General features: G+C 44.8%; 1 protein-coding gene across 3 annotated transcripts in view; it reads left to right on the top strand.

The window, feature by feature from the left end:
- The first annotated feature begins 675 nt into the window (after positions 1-675).
- Positions 676-21419, top strand: part of LOC310662384 (sulfotransferase 2B1-like) — a 35045-nt gene continuing 14301 nt past the window's right edge. Inside the window, exons 1-2 of one of the 3 annotated variants that reach the window (XM_083409265.1) lie at positions 676-945; positions 20565-20815. In XM_083409265.1, coding sequence (XP_083265391.1) covers positions 20680-20815 — 136 coding nt within the window. In that variant the 5' untranslated portion in view covers positions 676-945; positions 20565-20679. Of the gene's footprint in view, positions 946-8629; positions 8992-20564; positions 20816-21419 lie in introns of those variants that run through there. The other 2 variants (XM_083409266.1, XM_083409264.1) reach the window with 2 other exon arrangements.

Genomic DNA, 21419 nt, shown 5'->3' with positions numbered 1-21419 from the left:
GGGCCAAAGGTGTCCATTTGAAATGCACAGTTTGTTGAGGTGCTGCGCGCACGACTTTTGATGAACTCCTCTCCTCAGATAAGGCTAGTTGCCTGACTGCGTTTTTCAGAGAAGGAGCAGCTGCAGGGGCTTTCCTTCACCATTCTGGAAAGAGCGTCTAGCTCCAACTGCTTCTAGCCCAGAGCTGAAGGGAGGCAAACTCTTCCCTGTGCCACTGGCCAGGAGCCTGGGGTACCCTGCAAGAGTTGCCCCCCGTGACACTCAAGAGGAACATCATGCCAAGAGAAATAAACTGTGCCCAGGAGTGATGCTGCCAGTGCTATTTATGCATAAAGTTCAGATGCAGACGTGGCAAAACTCTGTTATTAATTCACAGCAGTGCTAATTGATGGCAACACAACCTTTCTAACTTTGCTATGCTAATTTAACACCTGGAAAGGGAGGGCGGAAAAAACAAATTTGGTCTCAGCTGAATCCTAAATGAATAGGAATCCAAAGACATTATAAATTCTTGTTCAACCATTTCACTCTCTTGACATCTTTTAAAGTTCCTTTGTTGAAGAATGGCAACATTCTAGTCTGCAGGAGAATGTCCTTGGAGAGCGAAATGTTCTCCCACTGGCTTCTGAAATGTTGCCATTTTTGTATGTTGAATTTGTGTCCATCTATTATTCTTTTGCCTGGAGACAGACCTACTAGTCCTCTGCAGAGAGGCTGGAATAAATGAAAATTCTGGTCCTGTGAGGAGGCTAGGAATTTCGGGGTGCCTTTCAGCACATACTCTGATCCTCTTGACTTTTTTCACCATCTGACAGACAGTTTTATTTCCACTTGAAGAGAGGGCTCAAGACTTGATGCCCCAGGCACACCTTTCGAGAACTGAGGAGCAGTGAAATAATGATGCTAAAAGGGCAGGCGCAGTAGGATCTGCTTGCTGAATTAAAGGTAAGTCTTAGAATAAGGCACTCTTTAAAAAACAAAACAAAAAAAACCACACTGTTCACAGTGTTCACTCCTTGTGACAGTTCCAGATTCAACCATCTATATTATACAGTGGTACCTCAGGTTAAGTACTTAATTCATTCCGGAGGTCCGTTCTTAACCTGAAACTGTTCTTAACATGAAGCACCACTTTAGCTAATGGGGACTCCTGCCGCCGCCGCGCCGCCAGAAAACAAATTCTGTTCTTACCCTGAAGCAAAGTTCTTAACCTGAAGCACTATTTCTGAGTTTGCAGAGTCTGTAACCTGAAGCGTATGTAACCTGAGGTACCGCTGTACCACATAGAACTGTAGCATTGGAATGGAATGAATGTTATTGGCGATCTGAGGGTGGCATTGAAACCAGAAGAAGGTTTGTGTTTGGCCAGGTGTAATGCAGAGTGTGTCACATAGCAATGGAGAGTCATCAAACATGAATTTGAGAATTGAATCTGATGTTGACTTCTCAAAAAAACACCCACCTTATTTGGTCTGAGGCTGCCACCCTAAATCAGTACTCCAGAATCCTAGGTCTCCTCGATCCTGCTTGCTAGTTCCCCATCTGAAAAGATAGATAGAAAAACCCAAAAATTTGTATTGAAGGACATTTGTACAGTCACTTCTTTTTTCTTGTTCTCCCTCTGCTCTGGCGATATAGATTTTGCCTGCGAGCTCAGCAGGGCGTGTCTCCTTCCCTTTCTGACTTTTGTTGTTGTTGTTGTTGTTGTGTGCATTTTATCTCTATTACACATTTCCTCCAAAGAATTGCCCCTCACAGCATCTTCGGACTGGACTAGACAATGCACACTTGTTGCTGTGCCCTTTTTAAAATAATAATAAAAACAACAACAGAATAATTGTAAGTATGGGGAACTTGGTTTTCACTGGGACAGTCATGGAGTTAAACCACCCTCAGTATGTGCCCCAGTGCCCTAATAAGTCCCATCTGTCCCCAGCAGCAGAAAGCAAGCCGCACATTTAGTGCCACATCTAGTCTTCATAACATGCCATACATTTAAAGCACATGACTTCCCCCAAGGAATCCTGGGAACTGTAGTTTGTTAAAGGGCTGGGAATTGTAGCTCTGTGCTTTAAATGTATGGTGTGTACACATTTAGTAGAGCAGCCTTTGCCAACCTGGTGCTGTTCAGAAATAATCATAGAGTCGTAGAATTGTAGAACTGGAAGGGTCCTCTAGGGATCATCTAGTCCAACCCCCTGCAATGCAATGTTGTACCACAGCTCCCATCAGCTGAGACTGATGGGAGTTGTGGTCCAATGACTTCCAGAGGGCGCCAGGTTGGTGAAGGCGAGTAAACCCCACTGAGCCCTGTGAGGCCTAGTTCTGAGTAAAGACGCAGAGGGTTGCATTAAAAGCCTCACAGCTTCCCTGCAATGGGCTCCATTATTTTCCTTCTCCCATCTGGTTTTCCCGTCTCCATCTCAAGGGTCAGTCGGCGCTCAGTGGTCACTCAGCATGCCCAGTCCTCCTTGGACTGTTTTGGAGGTTTCCCGCCTACCACTTCCGCTTTAGGGCCATCGCACACCCCCTCCCCCCAAAACGCCTTCTTGATCCCTTCTTATAACGCAGGTGTGAGGGAACATGTGGCTCTCCAGATGTGGCTGAGCTACAACTCCCATCATCCCTTGTCATGGACTAGGCTTGCTAGCATGAATGGAAGCTGGAGTTCAGCCCAAAGATTCCCCATTTCTGCTTTAGAGAGCGGATAGGGCCATTTTGGCAACGTAAAAATCCATACGTTGGCCTCTGAACTTAGAAATGGAGGGAATAATTTTGTAGGAGGACACCATGAGATTTTCCTGAGAGAGAGATAATAGGGCAGATAGAAACCTTTCACACAAGGTATGGGTATTTGTAGGGTACATCTTCCTTGTTCCAGTTATCATCCCTTTCAGACGTTAGATTGAGGTCCACAAGGGTTTTTTGCGTGCGGCGCCCCCTGAGCTATGGAATTCTCTTCCCTCTCTTTTCCAGCACAGGTGAAAATGTGATTATTCCTCTGAGCTTTCGGACACTGTTTTCATTGTCACCAGCTTTTAAATGTTAAATATATATTCCTTTCAATACTGTTTTTTAAATACTTTTCGCCGCACTGTGGTTTTAAACTTTTATATTTTTTGAACAAACTAGGTCATCCTGCTGAAAGGCAGTATGTAGACATTGTTCATATACAGTATTATCATTATTTGGAGCTTGCCAAGGAACAGACAGAGAGGTATTATAAAAGTGTTACTTTGCAAAACAGACAAACAGCATGTGGTAGATGTTGGTCAGATAATGTCTGTCAGCATCCTCTTCTGCAGGCCTTCTAAATAGAGGGGGCTGGGGGGGGGGAGAGAGCTTGATTTGTAATGCAAATGCAGCCTTTGAGCATTACAGATCAAAACTAGCTGGGAGCTCTCCTCAGAGGAATCCTGAAGAGATCTGCTATCAGAGAGAGAGTGCCAATTTTGCCTGTTGAAGCAAAAACAACAACAAAGCATCTCGTTGAGACACCTAAAAAGATGAACACGTTTATTATGGTTCAAGCTTTCATGGACAGCAGCTGGGCTTCCCAGACTGATCCGTGCTTCTTTCAGGTGGTTCGCAGTGTGTCTGTGGATTCTTGGTCGAAGACAGGAGACGGCACATCCGTCACATTAAATATTCATATTTATTTTTAATTGCTTTTTAACGGCTTCTTTTATTTCGTGGATTTTATTGCATTACAATTTGAAGTCTTTGGAATGTAATAAAATACAGCGCATATGAAACAAAAAGCCTTTAGAAGTCACACAGCATCTAGCACAGCACATTGCAATTGTTGCAACAGGCAGAAAAATCATGGTTCGCCAAGATCCTCAGCAATTTTCAAGTGGCCCATAGCAGAAGAAACTTTGGGGACCTAGAGAGCCCACTTCATCGTGCAGAAAAAGTCTCCGTGTAGATACTTTAAAGCACATTCTTTCCCCCCAAATAATTCTGGGCACTGTAGTTTCTTAAGGGATGCTAGGAATTGTAACTCTCTGACGGGGGCTAAACTACAGCGCCCAGAATTCTTTAAAGGAAGACATCTTCAAATGTGCTTTAAAGGTATAGGATGTACAGAGCCTTAGGCATAAAGCAAGTTTCAGGTTGCACTGAGGATGCCAGAGGAAAGATTCCACCATGGCTGTTATGCCATGAGAAATGACCATGTTTTTCCTTCATGCCTGCTTTGTGCCTCACAGTAGGAACATTACTCCATTTAATTTAATATTGTCTACACTGGGTGGCAGCAGCTGTTCAGTGCAAGATCAGGCCTGGTATTTGACAGGTAAGGGAGGGAGAGGCGGTCAAAAGTGATTAACTGCAACCATGGTTCAAAGGCTCATGCCTGAGATAAATTCAAGATTAATTCATTGTTGTTGTTTATTTTTAAAAAGCAAGCAATGTATTGTAGAGGCATGTAAGATGTGGGTACTAAGACCCTTAATCCTGTTCCTTAAAATACAATCTGAACAAAATTGGTGAAGCAGCGAAGTTTATTGAATACAATACGTTCTTGCAAGAGTGGGTGTCCAAAGTAGGCAAACCCCAGCTTTGTCAAAGCATATGCTTATATTCCCTATACAGTACAGTGGTACCTCGGGTTACAGACGCTTCAGGTTACAGACTCCGCTAACCCAGAAATAGTACCTCGGGTTAAGAACTTTGCTTCAGGATGAGAACAGAAATTGTGCGGCGGCAGCGGAAGGCCCCATTAACTAAAGTGGTACCTCAGGTTAAGAACAGTTTCAGGTTAAGAACGGACCTCCGGAACAAATTAAGTTCTTAACCCGAGGTACCCCTGTCTCCCCATTGGCTGGGTACTACAAAGTTTACAGCCTATCATGACCACCTAATTATCCTACCAACATTCCCACCTCTGTTCACTCTGATTCAGCCTCTACATTTCTTTATTATTCCCCTTATTTGGTCTATGTTCCTATGCAATTACTTGCTAAGCCAAGCAAAAATACCGCCTTCTGATCACAAGCTCTAACATCTCCAGATAACAAGTGTGAGTCGATCTGGACTGCTGACACTTGTCTACTTATTACAACCACATCCTGACCACAAGCTCTAAATATCTCTTAAGCTGTCTGGACTGCATACAGTTGTTTGTTTACCTGTTACATTTGTATGTGAAAAAGCAAAATCCTCATTTCTCACAGGGCATTTGTTGTAGTTATTTATTTATACCTCATAATAATCGGCAACATTAACAACGCAGGTCAAACAGCCACACTTTCATTTCTGAGGGGAAATGATGTGAGCATTGGAGAGACTGGGTTGGCATCAGATTTCATGGGCCTCTCAGCATGTTGCCACCCAGTGTCCCCACCAACACACACAACCTATTTCCCCAATTGGTCACGGAGCATTTTTTCCCCTTTTGCCACAGCCACCAAGGCCTCAGGGGCGGCAGCAACACCACTCACTGGTGCCCTGCAGTGTTTTCGTGGTGCTGCTTTTGAATGAGAGCCAAAGCTTGATTCCCAGCTGCCACAGCTGCTTGCCATCTTAATTTAAACAAATCCAGTGCCCCAACTGTTAAGTTGTGGGTGAACATATCAAACGACACAGTGATCCTTCAAACAGCTCTTGTTTATTCACAGGCCCAGAACAGAACTGGGCTGAAGGGTTCAGCCAACCTGCTCAACTACAAAGCAACAGTAACAACTTTCTGTAACTATCCAATCACTGAATGTCACTTTCAATTCCTTATTTGCATATGTGGACCTGAATGAAAACTATCTATAGTATCACTCTGCTGGCCCAGGGTGAGAACTTCAGTACATAACATCAACCTATAGACCTAATGGAAGCGATAGTTTTCTAAGGCTGCACAGCACACATCTTTATAAATGTCACCCTGGGCATTGCATTCTGGGTGGATTAAATGGTTGGGTGGATTCTGTGAATGAAACCAAGCTTGGCTCCCACCCCAAAGCGGCACCGCCACCCACCTACTGCTCAGACAGCTGTCTGGGGGCCTGGCAAGAGGGCAGTGAGCCACACTCGGGCAGTGAGGAGCCCTTCTGAGTCCCTGGGACTCTCAGCCAGAACCTGACCTGGCTGACCATTGGCACCAGGCCTGGACATGAATATACAGTATTGATATAAGTGTTTGTTTGTACCTGCAGCAAACATCCACCAACACCAGTTCTCGGTTGTTTCCCCCCAAGGGGGGTGGGAAATAGCTAGTTAATCCCTTCCCAATGCCACTACTACCCCTTCCTAGTGCCAATACTACCATCAAAATGTCTTCCCCCCAACTGCATTTCCCTTAAAAACCAAACCAAACCAAACCAAACCAAACCAAACCAAACCAAACCAAACCAAACCAAACCAAACACTGCACTGTGTATCACAGCATTGGACTACACTACAGGGTTTTTATGAGTCCAAATGGCTACCCAGAATTGCCAATAAATTCTTGCTCATAAATTTTGCACCCCTGGCAGCTCCACTTTTGACCGTCTTTCATTACAGAATGACAGTCTTGAGGTCTGCAGCAGAATGTCATTGGAAACAGAAAGTTTATCCCGCTGGCTTCTGAATGTTACATTTAGTGCATAGTTCCATGATAGGGGCTGGGAATTTTGGGGTGCCTTTCAGCACATACACAGATTTCCTTTGTCAGCTGGGCCACTATGTTTCCTATGTGCTGGAGGCACCCAAATCCTGGAGTCCCAGGTACACATTTCTTCAAGGAACCAAAGGGTGGCCTTGAACAACTAACCTTCTGATTAACAGCCAGATGCGCTGACCCATTGCCCCACCTGAGGAAATGATGCCGAAAGGATATGAGTATTATATGAGCTATGATCTAAACCTGAGGTAGAAACTGGATCAGGCCAGGCGGCCAGATTATTATCTCCCTCGCCTGCTGTGGGTCAAAATTGTCAGGAGGGTGGTGTCACCCGCTTATCAACCAGCAAATGTCACCATCCAGTTTGAAATCAAACTATGTGAGATACATGGGTGGAGGGGGTGACGCCGAAATCAGAATGGAGTTTGGCTGTGTACATCTTAATAGCTTAAAATGCAGCTAGCCTGCTCTTTTTCTGAATTCGGATCAAAGCTGGTTCAGATCAAACCTTGTGTATACCACTTCCAAAATCAGTGGTGGGAGTGTATTGGATGTGGAATAAACGGGAGTGTGGACTCAGCTTTGAACTATGAGTAGATTGCCAGAGTTTCTCTTACACACCTCTGACAATAAACATTTATCATTTGATAGCCTTTGTTGCAATTAGTTAAATTCTGTGTGGCTTATATGTTGGCCTCTGGGATGAAGCGAAGGACTTGATGTGTTTGGATCCATATATGAGATATTCCTCTTACGTTTTTTTTAAAAAAACAAATCTTTTACTAGTGTGGTATTTCCATATGATCCAAAAATTATGTTAAAACCAATTGTTTCCCATTGTTTAAATTGTCGACAATTGTCCTGGTTATAAAAAATGGGGATGATATAAGAAAGGAATTAGCAGGGAAATGGGTTTGTGTGCATGTAATTTTTTATACCATCTTTTCCATATTTTTTCAATTGCCAATAGGCAAGGGTTATCTAATTTTTCATTTGTCTTTGGATTATGCACCAAAAATTTGATACTTTCCCATTTTATGGCTCCACTCTGGCGAGTGTTCAATTTTTATCCATATCTAAGCTTTATTGCCTTGAGCAATGGCAATTAGATTCTTAGTGTGTGCTACATCATGGCAATATGTAATATTTGAGATACTCAGAGCCCCTTATGAAGTTTCACTCTATAACGCAGAAAGCCTGATTCTGGCTTTCTCCCCACCTCAGTGGATAAATGTGATCATTAACTTTTGCTAGGTTTGCTAGCATGATATCATGGCTGGAATGACTTCAAAATTTTGTAATCATTTTGGGGGAATTACGATTCTTGTTGAGACACTTTTTTTCCTGAGCCATGGAAGTTTCAATTTGTCCCAGTTTATCAGTGTTTGTTTTACAGTTTTGATACGGGGTTAATACTTTATTGTGATAAGCCAATTCAAGATTTGGGGGGAATTAATTTTCCTAAATATTTTAAAGATGTTGGATGAACTTTTAAGCCTATAGCTGATGAGTGTGAGACATTTATACATAACATTTCTAATTTTGGATAACTGATTTGCAGTCCAGCAAATGCACCAAAAGTGTAAGGTATCAATTCCTCTGGGTTCGTGATCATAATGGCAGTTCGAACACTTCAATTCACGGTTATATACCCTTGATGTCACTAAAAAAGGAATATGGCAGTGAACCCATTTGCAATCAGGATTTATTACAATTTATTTCCTTATGCGAAAAGAAGAAACTGATATTGCAACACATTGCAATCAAGTGTGGCTCCAGATTAATCCCAGTGGAAAGGACCAGGAGCCAAAATCCATTCCCCTCTCTAATATATTTATTCAAAGAAAGGAAGAGAATTTGGCACAGACCCAGCATAATTAGGAGCTCTGCACAATTAATCCCGGAAGAAAGAGCTGAGCCCCTTCTTATTTCACAAACGGGAGCTTCGCTTCTCTGCCTGACAGATAAATAAATAAAAATGACTCCTATTCAGTCTCCCCATGGCTGGATTCTGGAGTGTGGAAACACAGGGAGATCTCCCGTGTGCAGTCTCTGGCGTGGGTAGTTTTCTGATCTCTCAACAAGATGCTGAGATGCCCAACCCTGCCTCACATTTTGCAACACCCTTTGAAGTGAGTCAGCCGACCACAACCCCTTAGGGACAACCCTGGAACCGTGACAACCCTGGGGATCAACTGCAGGAACAGTTGTCCGCAGTCCAGGTGAGCAGAGAGAAGAGGTGACACAGAAGCGTGAGCAACCATGAGGGAGGGAAGGTTTGCCAGTGCTTGAGGAGGAGACTAAAAGCAAAAGGAGAGGCCCTGCTGCTTAACCCTGCGGCTCCTGGGAAGAAGCGGAGAAGCGAAGAAGCAGAGAAAGGAGAGATTGGGAAGGTGAGCCATCTTAAGGAAGCGGGAGAAGGTCGGATAAAACAAGGATGGGGAGAGGATGTGTAGAGATTTCAGCAAAAATTAGGATATGTACGAGAGAGGGAAGGGCGGGTGTAAGCAAGCAGCAGGCACCTGCCCCGGGGTCGCCCTTTGTGATATGCCTGCCCTGTCCTGCTCCCGTTCATCTCTTGCTGGTTAGCATAGATACAGTATAGGTAAGAAGTTTGCAAGGTAATATGTGAGTTTGTATGTTTGCAGACTGGAGGAGTGTCAAGCACGAGGGGAAAGGAAGCGAGATGGGGAGGAGGCATGAAGGGGAAGAAGACAAGAATGTGTGAAGGAACTATGAGAGGCAATGGGGTGCAGTGGCTAGAGTGTCGGACTACGTCTTCTTGTAGCTGAGTGAACATGGTTTTAACAGTGAGTCCGTAAGTGACTGTGGAGGCCAATTCTGGATCCACACGTCCTTCCACAGTAGGGGGATAGGTTTCCGGGTGGGAGTTGATCATGGTGAGGGTTTGCCAAGCGTGTCTTCCTCTTAGCGCGTTTCTCCCTTTCATTCTGAGTTTGAGCGTCTTCGAAACCCGTGACACCTTTGGTAAACTAGGATCTGGGTGGCCAAGGTTCACCTCCCTACTCCGTCATGAAGTTTGCTGGGTGACCTTGGACCAGTCACTGCCTCACAGCCTAACCCACCTCACATGAGGGTGTTGTGGGGATTAAATAAGAAGGAGGAGAACCAGGTATGCCACCTTGAGCTCCTTAGAGAAAAAGGTGGGATTTAAAGGGGGGGGGGAGGCAGATAGCACTAAAAAACACACAAAAAAACCCTAAAAGGGGGAACAAGGAACTTGGAGAAAGGAGGGAGAGAGAAAAGCAATGGTGGGGAGAGAAGAAAAAGAAGAAGAACATACAGTAGTACCTCAGGTTAAGAACTTAATTCGTTCTGGAGGTCCGTTCTTAACCTGAAACTGTTCGTAACCTGAAGCACCACTTTAGCTAATGGGGCTTCCTGCTGCTGCCGCGCTGCTGAAGCACAATTTCTGTTCTCATCCTGAAGCAAAGTTCTTAACCTGAGGTACTATTTCTGGGTTAGCTTAGTCTGTAACCTGAAGTGTCTGTAACCTGAGGTACCACTGTATATGAGAAGATGGAGGAAAGAAGAACAAGGGGGGGGGGGAATGAGATGGAAAGGCAGGTGAGAAAAGGACAGAAATCTCAAATACAAATCTGTGGCATGACCACATTTGGAAAGCAGTTCTGGTTGCCTCACCTCAGAGAGGATATTGTAGAGTTGGAAAAGGTTCAGAAAAACGGCAACCAAAATGAATGAGAGGGTGGAGCGGCTCCCGTGTGAAGAAAGGTTTGCAGTGTTTGCAGACTTTTGTTTAAACTGAGAAAAGGAGAGTAAGAGGTGCCACCACAGAAGGTTGCGAAATTTTGCATGGCATGGAGGAAGCAGGTAGAGAAATGTTTTCCTCCCTCTCTCATAACAATTAAGCTTGTGAACATCCAAGGAGTGACAAAAGGAAGCCCTTCACACAGCACATCGTTAAATTATGGAACTTGCTCCCACAGAAGGAAGTGACAGCTTTAAAAGATGATTAGGCAACGGAGGAGTGGGCTGCCAGTGATTACTAGCCATGATGCCGATGCCCTGCCTCCGTGGTCAGAGGCAGTAAATGCTTCTGAACACCAGTTGTGAGAAACCACATGAGGCGAAACTGATCTTGGGCTCACGGGTTTCCCACAGGCATTTGGTTGGCCACTGTGAGAACAGGACGCTGGACTGGTTGGGCCAATGGCCTGACTCAGCGTAAGGGACTATTACAGAAATGACGGGGGGGGCACATCTTTATAGTTATTACAGTGGTACCTCGGGTTACAGACACTTCAGGTTACAGACACTTCAGGTTATAGACTCCGCTAACCCAGAAATAGTACCTTGGGTTAAGAACTTTACCTCAGGATGAGAACAGAAAATGCACGGCGGCGGAGGCGCGGCAGCCCCATTAGCTAAAATGGTTCCTCAGGTTAAGAACAGTTTCAGGTTAAGAACGGACCTCCAGAACGAATTAAGTTCTTAACCTAAGGTGCCACTGTACAATGTTACTAATATCATGCCTGAATGTGTCCTTTTGACTTGACAGCTCAGGGAGGATACCTAGCATTATGAATTCGTAGAAAATCCATGCTGTAACCGACTCTCCTCATTCCAAGGCCATTTTAACCCTCGAAGAATTTGGGCTCCACCTCCCTCCATGAACCCAGAAGCAGGAAGTCAAGTAGGCAGCAGGAACAGGGCATCCCGCCATAATTCCCCAAGTGTGAGAGCATATACAGGGCACCCCACCCAGGGAGTGACCAAGGGGGCAACAGTAGACATCCCCAAAGGTAGTTTAGCAAGTCAGGTGTTCTGAAAGCCCATCTCCAGAAATGTCCCAAGGGAAAGGATATGTAAAGAGTTTTATTGTTCTTTCCGTGATAGGTACTTAAGAGGTGTTGGGAAAGGTTTCTGATAAAGTGACCTAATCGAAACAAAATAAAAAAAGATCCTTCCAGTAGCACCTTAGAGACCAACTACATTTGTTTTTGGTAGGAGCTTTTGTGGGCATGCACCCTTCTTCAGAAAGTGCCCTAATGTTGAACTTGTGTAACCCTTGAATACCCCTCCCCATTTGTGACATGCTAGCGATGTAGTGATGATGCATCAATGATGCTGCTCAAAGTGTATTCTGGGGGAAAGAGGGAAGTTCTAAAAGAGGTTGTCACCCCACGCTCGGGGTTCTTACTCTTGTGGGGACATGTCGCACAACAATATACTGACCACTGTTTTGCTCCTATATTTGGCTGGAACTTCCTTCCTTTCTGACCGTATAGACCCATGGGCTCTGCCCCGACGAGCTGGGCTGTTGGGTAGTCTCTCACCCCAGAATTTTCCTTAACAGGAGCTTCCTCCATTCCTATCTGTGACCTTCCAGATGGGACAGGACTGCAGCTTTCACTCTTCCTGGCTACAGTGGTACCTCGGGTTAAGTACTTAATTCATTCTGGAGGTCCGTTCTGAACCTGAAACTGTTCTTAACCTGAAGCACCACTTTAGCTAATGGGGCCTCCCGCTGCTGCCGTGCCACCGGAGCACAATTTCTGTTCTCATCCTGAGGCAAAGTTCTTAACCCAAGGTACTATTTCTGGGTTAGCAGCGTGTGTAACCTGAAGCGTCTGTAACCTGAAGCGTATGTAACCCGAGGTACCACTGTATTGGCAACATTGGCTGGGGTGCTGGAAGTCCATCAACATCTGGAAGGCCACCTGTGGCTTAGTGCACACCTGCTGGGTTGATGAAGAGGGATGTCAATAAGGACAACTGAACAATTAGTTCAGGAAATTGACACACTGTCCTCTCAATTGTAAACAAATGAGGCGTCCCTTCCACACCCAGCGACCCATACAGATTAACTGGGACCCTGTCATCACATTAGGTGGAGCTTTCACCTACTTTCTTCCAAAACATTGCCTGTGCTATTTATTTGGTACGCTGCCTTGGACACCTCAGTGTGGCATCTGTGCAATGGGCGCCTGGTCTGCTTTGAGCAAGGGGTGTTTGTGTACCACTGGGTTCAGAGTCCGGACTATTGAAAAGGGCCAACTGTTACCTGTGTAACTGCCCAGTCCCTGGGGCTAGGAGAAGAAGCTAGCATATCTAGGCATCTTGCAGTCTCCTTGAGTTTAATTATCTTTTTTCCTCAAGCAAGTTTGAGAGCTGTGCTCTGGAGCCGGCAAAGACAAAAATAGAGCTCGTGTGTTTATTTTGACTACTGTAGGTTAGCTCCTAATTTCTCCAGGGAGCAGCGTTCAGGGAGACCAAGTTACCTGGTTGCTTTAGATGTGCAGTGGTTTATAATTGGAGAAGTACATGGCTTTGTGTGGAAAATTCTCCCTTCCCCTCTCTATCCTGCAGACCTAGAACTTTCTGTAAATCCCCAAATCTGTAGCAAAAGAAAACTGCTCCTCACCCAAATGTGCAGATGGATTAGTTGCCTTTAAATCATCATCATAATCACCACCACTACTACTATGTGGGAAACAAGTGTTTCCCAAACATCATTTAGCGAAGAATACTTTTGAATTAAAATTAAGGGCACACGTCCCCCTTACATCCATCAAAGGCAAAAGAATACAAATTACCTGTCCTGAGAGGAGCTCTGAGTTTCTATGTGAATTACTGTCCTGGGTGTGGAAGAAGGCGAGATCGGAACAGTGACTCATACAGAGACATAATAGCAACCTCCCTTTCTGGGCAAGTGGCTTTTGTTGGGAATCAATGAATGATCCAATCGCATCTGGTGCAACAACCCAACAAAATTAATCCAGCTAGAGACAGATTGGAAGAAGGCAATGCTGGAGCAGAGAATGGTGTCAACTGTCTTGTCTGTTGGTCCTTAGCTAGTGAGCTACTACTGTGGTGTAACGCTCAGTGTGTCAGACTAGGATTGGGACCACTCCAGTTCCAATTCCTCGCTCAACCACGAAACTCACTAGGTCACCTCCAAGGCTTCCTGTGGGGACAAAAAGATTTCTAAGTGTGGAAACAGGGCATGGCTAATGCTTCATGCCCAGCCTGCAAACTCCTCAAGGCTCATCACATACAGCTAGATGGACCTAGACCGGTCATATCCACACCATGTATTGAAAGCACTCTTACACCACATGGAGAATTCTGGGAACTGTTTATTAAACATGCTGAAAGTTGTAGGTCAGCACCTATGACTACAGTTCTAAGGGTTCTTAATGACTATTAAAGTGGTATAAATGGGCTTTAAATGTATGGATGTGGATGTAGCCTCTTGAACTACCCCCCCCCCACCCTTCTGTGTGGGGTTAAATGTAGCAAATGCATTTATTTAATTTCCACAAGTTTTGTTTACTTTAAATAACGAAATGCCCTTTGTCTGGTGTGTATTATTCATTTTTAATAATAATAATAATAAATAAAAAGAACTTGTTTATGCAGACAAATGTTACCCCGAGATAAGAGTCAACCAATAACTTGGTTGTTGTGTCTCACAGCCTAACCTGCCCTTCAGGATTGTTCTGAAGGTAACACCAGAGGCAGAGAGAGAGAGATCGATCAATTTGGATGCTACCTTGAGCTCCTTTGGAGGAAGATATAATGAATAATATTACAGTGGTACCTCGGGTTACATACGCTTCAGGTTACAGACTCCGCTAACCCAGAAATACTGCTTCAGGTTAAGAACTTTGCTTCAGGATAAGAACAGAAATCGTGCTCTGGCAGCGTGGCGGCAGCAGGAGGCCCCATTAGCTAAAGTGGTACCTCAGGTTAAGAACAGTTTCAGGTTAAGTACAGACATTCAGAATGAATTGAGTACTTAACCCGAGGTACCACTGTAGTCTTTTACACAACATTTGATATTTATTCAACTCACTTTCAGTATAATAATTTCTTACGTTTTGACTTCCCATCCTTACGCCCATGATGTTCCTGTTTGTATTCCTTTATCTGCTGCCATAACTTCAGCAGATAAACTGCCATTTATTTTCTAATGTATTATAACTTATATTACAATCATTACTTCCCTTGCCTATTATTCAAACCCTGCTCGCGATTTCAATTGAAGCGGGGGGGGGGGGTGGCGTCAAAGGGGAATGCACTCCTCAACAAAGTTCTCCTCTTTTTGATATTTTATTGTTACTGTCAACTTCGCCCTCTCTGCATAGTCCATTAACTTTAAAATCCATTCTTCTTTTGCTGGGACTTCTTCTTCTATCTACACCTGCATGTGCAGGTACGGTAACAGAATACATAAAGGACCATCTCTTTTAGAACCTCTGTCCCTGTGAATTATTATCCTTAACACACACACACACACACACACACACACACACACACGTAGCAAACCATTGCAGCCAGTTTTTGAACACATTAAGCAACCGGTCTCACACAGAAAACAGAAGAGATACTTGAATGCACACAAGCAGAAGAGATGCATTGGAAGCAACCAAGCCCAGCTGGCCTGATGCAACAAAGGGAAAAGCTCCTGCGCCTTTAGGGATTGCGTAGAAGAGGGGCTTGCATCATTTCAAACCACACCCGAAACCCCTTCTTTTTTGCCCAACTATTAACGGTGCCGGAGCCTTGTTCTCTTCTGAATTATGGCAAAGCAAAATCAGTAAATCACACAGCGAGACCTGTGGGCAGGTGTTTGGGACTCCTGGATGGATTACTTCAATTGTCACAAGTACACATGAGTCATTTTCGTTTGGCACATGATGTGCCTCAGAACCCAGTTCTGCAAACAATGAGGAGCCTTTCACTCCTGGGGTGTTGCTTATTGTGTCAAGTGTGGGAGGAGGCCTCTGGTCAGGTCCAACTGGCATGGCTTGTTTCTCTGAGCCCTGTGGTATTATTAACTCCTGATGTTGCCAATATGCCCATGCACCTCTGATGCCTGAGAGGGGTGGGGAGCTGCCCTTGACTTGAGGAGAACTTGCAGTGGAAAGGGAGATGTGCAATGCAGTTGCAAATGTCTTTAGAAGACACAGTAAAACTTAACCATAAAGGAGATATCTTCCTATACACATAAAAACATAAGGCTGTCATCATGCAGTCTCCACTGGAGCATTTGTAGCGCTGTGTTACAATCCTGAATTGTCATAAAGTCAGGAAAGGGGATGGAAGTGAAAGAGAAGGCAGGTTTTAAGACGACGGCATTAAACAACAGCAGAGGTTTGAATAAAGTAGGGATGGAGAGACACAAAGGAGCACTGAAGGAGTTGTGAGGGAACAGGGAGAGTGGGGGCCTGGGTGAGGTGGAATGGGAAGAAGTTGAGGGTAGGCAGGATTAGTGAGCAGCACAAGGCGGGGCAGCCAGTGTGTGTGTGTGATCTTGTGATCACATCCACACCAAGGGCGATACAGTGGTACCTTGGGTTACATACGCTTCAGGTTACATACGTTTCAGGTTACAGACTCCGCTAACCCAGAAATAGTACCTCGGGTTAAGAACTTTGCTTCGAGATGAGAACAGAAATTGCACAGCGGCGATGCAGCAGCAGCAGCGGGAGACCCCATTAGCTAAAGTGGTGCTTCAGGTTAAGAACAGTTTCAGGTTAAGAACATACCTCCAGAACGAATTAAGTACTTAACCCGAGGTACCACTGTATTCAACTGGGTTTTCCTCAGAGTAGACCTATTGAAAACAATGGCCCTAGCTTAGGCTGCATAAATACTATACCTTTAAAGCTCATTCTTTCCCTTGAAGAATTCTGGGCACTGTTGTCGACCCCTCGCAAATTCCATCAACCCTTAACAAACTACTGTGTCCAGAATTATTTGAGGGTGGGGGAGAATGTGATTTGAATGTGCCTTAAAGCTGTAGCATCTATGCAGCCGTAGTCATGCTTATTAATTTCAGTGGTTCTGCATTTAAAGCAGGATCACTCCTGACTGCTCAGGGTGATGAGTGTTGTTACGAGACCCTCATTCCCCTCACAGAGCTCCAGTTCCCACAATTCCCTGGGAAGAGGGATTGATCATTAAACCAGTCTGAGAGCTGTAGCCCAGTGAGGGGAATAGGAGTCTCCTAACAACACTTGGAACGCTTAACAAACTAGAGTTCCCCCTTCCCCACCCCAATCTCTGAGCAGTGTGAGATTCCTGGGGTGCCAGGAATTCCTTTAGAATAAGGCACAGCAGAGACTGTGGTGTCTTTAGGACATATGGTTTATTTACACATATATTCAACCTGAGCCTCTGATGGAGAGGTTGACAGCATTAACACCCCAAGAGGGCCTTGCCACAGCTTTGGATTCAAACATCTCTCCCCCTCTTTCTTTTCCCAGCTTGCTGCTTTTCTTCTAGCTCACCTCCCTGCACTCTCCACTCTGCCCTTTTGTCTTTCTAACTAACCATGAGTTTAGGAAGGCCCCCCCCCCCACACAGAGGGCTATCTCATACAGAGCCCCCTTCCTTTGTTCCCTTAATGGCCCATCACCCAGGCTATCACCTAAACAGGAAGCTAGCCTGGCTTTTCCAAGAGTTTCCAAGGTGACCCAGGCATTTGGCCTAAATCTTTCCCCAAACTCATAACAGTATGTTAATCCTAATAGATATGAATAGAGCAGAGGGTTTAAGGCAGATGTGAGAAGCTGATTGGCAGATTGCTATCAGTGAAGAGGTGTGGACCTCATGGGAAGAAATTTCCATTTAAATTGGTCTCTGCCTCTGCAAGAGAGATAGCAAAAGAGTGCAAGAATGGCACCTCACGCCTATAAGGTTAACCTCGCGCCTATTTAGTTATACATATGTTGTTGTTGTTGTTGTTTAGTCGTTTAGTCGTCTCCAACTCTTTGTGACCCCATGGACCAGAGCACGCCAGGCACTCCTGTCTTCCACTGCCTCCCACAGCTTGGTCAAACTCACACTGGTAGCGTCAAGAACACTGTCCAACCATCTCATCCTCTGTCATCCCCTTCTCCTTGTGCCCTCCATCTTTCCCAACATCAGGGTCTTTTCCAGGGAGTCTTCTCTTCTCATGAGGTGGCCAAAGTATTGGAGCCTCAGCTTCACAATCTTTCCTTCCAATGAGCACTCAGGGCTGATTTCCTTCAGAATGGAGAGGTTTGGTCTTCTTGCAGTCCATGGGACTCTCAAGAGTCTCCTCCAACACCATAATTCAAAAGCATCAATTCTTTGGCGATTAGCCTTCTTTATGGTCCAGTTCTCACTTCTACATATAGCTAACCTGGCTAGCTGATATTAGTCCCTAGTACAGTGGTACCTCGGGTTAAGAACTTAATTTGTTCCGGAGGTCCATTCTCAACCTGAAATTGTTCTTAACCTGAAGCACCACTTTAGCTAATGGAGCCTCCTGCTGCCGCTGCGCCACCGCCACATGATTTCTGTTCTCATCCTGAAGCAAAGTTCTTAACCCAAGGTACTATTTCTGAGTTAGCGGAGTCTGAGTTACCTGAAGCGTCTATAAACTGAAGCGTATGTAACCCGAGGTACCACTCTACTGTACACATCAAACTGTTGGAGAGGTTGCCAAATGTCAGGTTCTAACCAACATATGTGGTGGGCATGTGGAAAAGTGGCTCATTTCTGGGGGGATGTATTTGTCCAAATAAAAGCAATTACTGCACAAAATGTCTCTAAATGTCCAGAGCTGGTGCTCCTCAGTCTTTACATGGGAGGTAATATTAACTTCATAGCTCAAACCTCTAATACGTTCTCTACTGCTAGCAGCCATGCTTATGATAAAGAGATACTTTTTCCCACCGCCAGCCTCAAAACCCCCTTCCCGCTGCCCCCCGAGCTTGTGGGGCTGGCGGTGGGGGGAAGCGCAGGCTTTGGAGGCTTCGCGTTGCTATCGCTGAAGCCAAGGAGCCTGCATTCGCTCCATAGGACGCACACACATTTCCCCTTCATTTTTGGAGGGGAAAAAGTGCGTGCTATAGAGTGAAAAATACAGTACTTAGAGGGCGTCTCTCTGACAAATTGGTACAACAAAGTATAGCTAATAGTACCCGTGGAAATAAATACATAATAGAATCAAACTGGCACAATGTTTAAAACACAAATACTCTTTTGTATTGGATTGGCACAGTTTTGTTATGTACAGGGCTAAAAAAATGAAAATCAATCACTCACGTTATAAAACATTTTGGTTACCATAAACTGTTTACTGCCATCTTTAAAAATAGTAGTGTGGGATAAGAACCTATTACGTTATTTGGTCGTTATTGTGCATGTGTTATTTAAGCACGAGCTTCTGTGTTAGGCTGGTATATTTAATCACTTATTGGTGTGATGCTGCTGCATGTTGAAATGATTTAATAACAAAATAGAAAATAAATTTAAGAATTAAAAACAAAGCAGGCTACAGTTCCAAGGATTCTTTGAAGGGAGCCGTTGACTGTTTAAAGTGGTATAATACTTCTTTAAATGTGCAGATGGGGCCCTACGTTTAACTCAGATTTAGAGCACATGGCTTGGCCCAAAGAATCCTAGAACCTGAAGTTTACCCCTCACAGAGCTACATTTTCCAGGACTCCTAACAAATGAGAGTTCCCAGGATCCTTCGGGTGAATTCATATGCAGCGAATGTGCTTCAAATGTATAGTGTGGAGGTGACCTTTCTGTCCCAATCCTAGAAAGCAAGGGGGTGGGGTGTCACCTCATTAAACTTCTTCACACAATGCATAATTATCTTGTGGAATTCACTAAGAGAGCTCTCTTTTTTTTTTTTAAAAAAAGGAGAGAATTAGGATGCTTCCAGACTGTCAACCTCATTCTGACTGCGATTCAGTCATATCCTGGCAAGTTCAGGATGTGAAATTAGAATTGATTGGATGGTCTTGCGATGATGCAAACCCGTTCCCCCCAAATAATCTGTCTTTTTTTGCGGTCTTTAAGGAAAGGGATGGGGTGGGGAATGCAGCGCAATGTCATCTCATTCTCCCCATGAACAAATGTGGCTCATGAAACAGGTTGCTTCCCAACCTGAGGCAAATTCGTGGAGGTCGCTCAGCAACTGTTGGCCACAGTGGAATGATCTCCATGTTCAGAGGCCGTGTCCTTTGCAGCACCAGATGCTGCTGACAAACAAGGAGAGCCATCCGTTGCTTTTCTGCTTCTTGCCTGTGTGCTTCTCAGAAGCAGCCGCTGGAGCAGAATGCCAGATGGGACCTTTGATACGAAGCAACAGGCTCCTCCGCTGCTCTTGCAAACCTCCAAGGCACTTCAATTGATTGTAGGGGAGCTGAAATCTAAGTAATTTATCCCTCCCCCCCCCCCCGCTCCTCCTCTATACCAGAAAGAGGGAATAAATTATGCCAGGGCATTGTGGGATCTGGGGGTGCTTGCAGATGACCTGTTTTATTGAGCATTCATCCTGATTTGTCTGCCGGGAGATTAGATGATGTTGGCTGTTTAATGAGCATTTTTTACTCTGCTTTCTTTGTTGAGACGGTTCAATATCAGTTGCATCAAATTAAGTCCTATTTCACACCTGCCTCTGCATTCCCTGTCACTTACCTTATTGCAAAAGTCTAATCTTTTGGGGAAGCAGATTTGTTGTGCAAGAGCTCCCAACCAGCTTTAACGGTGCAGCTGGAGTTTGCCAGTAAGCGATTGAATTTCACCTGGAAATAACATGAATCTGGAAGGGCCTGCCCACACTATGGCTTAATGTAACCCCTTGTGACCCCTTTAAAACAGGAGTCCCTCTCATCCATTTGGCATTCTTCCCCCAGCTACTGGTGTCTCACATTTTCTCCCTTCTAAATCTGGGAGTTCCCTATGCTTTGAATATCTGAGCTGCATCAATTGCATAGGGAATCTCCGGATTAAGGGAGGATAAAGTGTGGGAGAGCCATATTTGGAGAACACTAGTCATAGTGAGGGTGGATTAAAGGAGGCACAAGGGATTCACAAACTGAGTTGTGGGTGGGCCCTAACCCTTTTTCACTTGGTCCAATTCACTGCTCCACACTATTGTATTCTCTCACCACCACACCTGATATTTCATAAATCTTCCCCTCTCTTTTAGAAGCTCCATCGCCATCCGTCTCACAGCCACAGAATTTATTCACTTGGGAATCATCCTTTTTCAGCCAACTTCTGCCTCCAGTCAACACCCTTCCTGTTACCTGCGGAGTCCCAGGATGTTCAAGGAATATTTCCAGTACAAGGGGATCAGTTTCCCTCAAATTATCTACTCAGGACAGGTGCTGCAGATGGTGGAAAACAACTTCCAAGTTCGGGACGACGATATTTTCAATGTCACCTACCAAAAATCAGGTACGGGGGAAATGTCTTTGAAATGCTCCCAACAGGTTGTGCTCAGTTTCCCTAGTAAGAGCTGAGCACTAAGGGATCTTCATTAATGATGCAGAAACTCAGACAAGCCAGTTGTAAGGTAATGACACACTTTTATTCTAATCTCATCCAGCAAGCTTGGCATGTGGTTAGCTCAGCTACGCTTTGTACACACACAATAGGTGTCACGTGACAGCTGAGATTAAACTTCTTAACAAGCCATTATTTCTTAGATCTCCCTAATAAAAAAAAGGCCGCTTTGCAGAGGTGAGTATTTTCCACCATGTATCTTGGCACAATGCCTCACCCAATGCACACACAATGCCTCGCATGTGAGGTGCAGGGTATTGTGGAGGGTGTATTCCATTTACTTATTTGTCCAGACCTGCAAGTGCAAAACAACCTCACCCAGTCCTTAGCTTCTCTTGTTCCAAGCACAGGCTGGTTGTAAGAAGTCACAGAAGGGAATATTGACTACCTGCCCCTTCTTCAAGGTCCGTGGGTTCAGATAGCTGAATTCATTGTTCCTGGGGTCAAGGGATGCAGGTAAATGTTATTAAGCACAGCTTCTTTTTTCATAATGTTT

The sequence above is a fragment of the Podarcis tiliguerta genome (assembly GCF_965153285.1).
Source record: "Podarcis tiliguerta genome assembly, chromosome: 13".
Taxonomy (NCBI): domain Eukaryota; kingdom Metazoa; phylum Chordata; class Lepidosauria; order Squamata; family Lacertidae; genus Podarcis; species Podarcis tiliguerta.
Note: the sequence above shows the minus strand (reverse complement) of the source record. Positions and strands in the feature narration are given on the sequence as shown.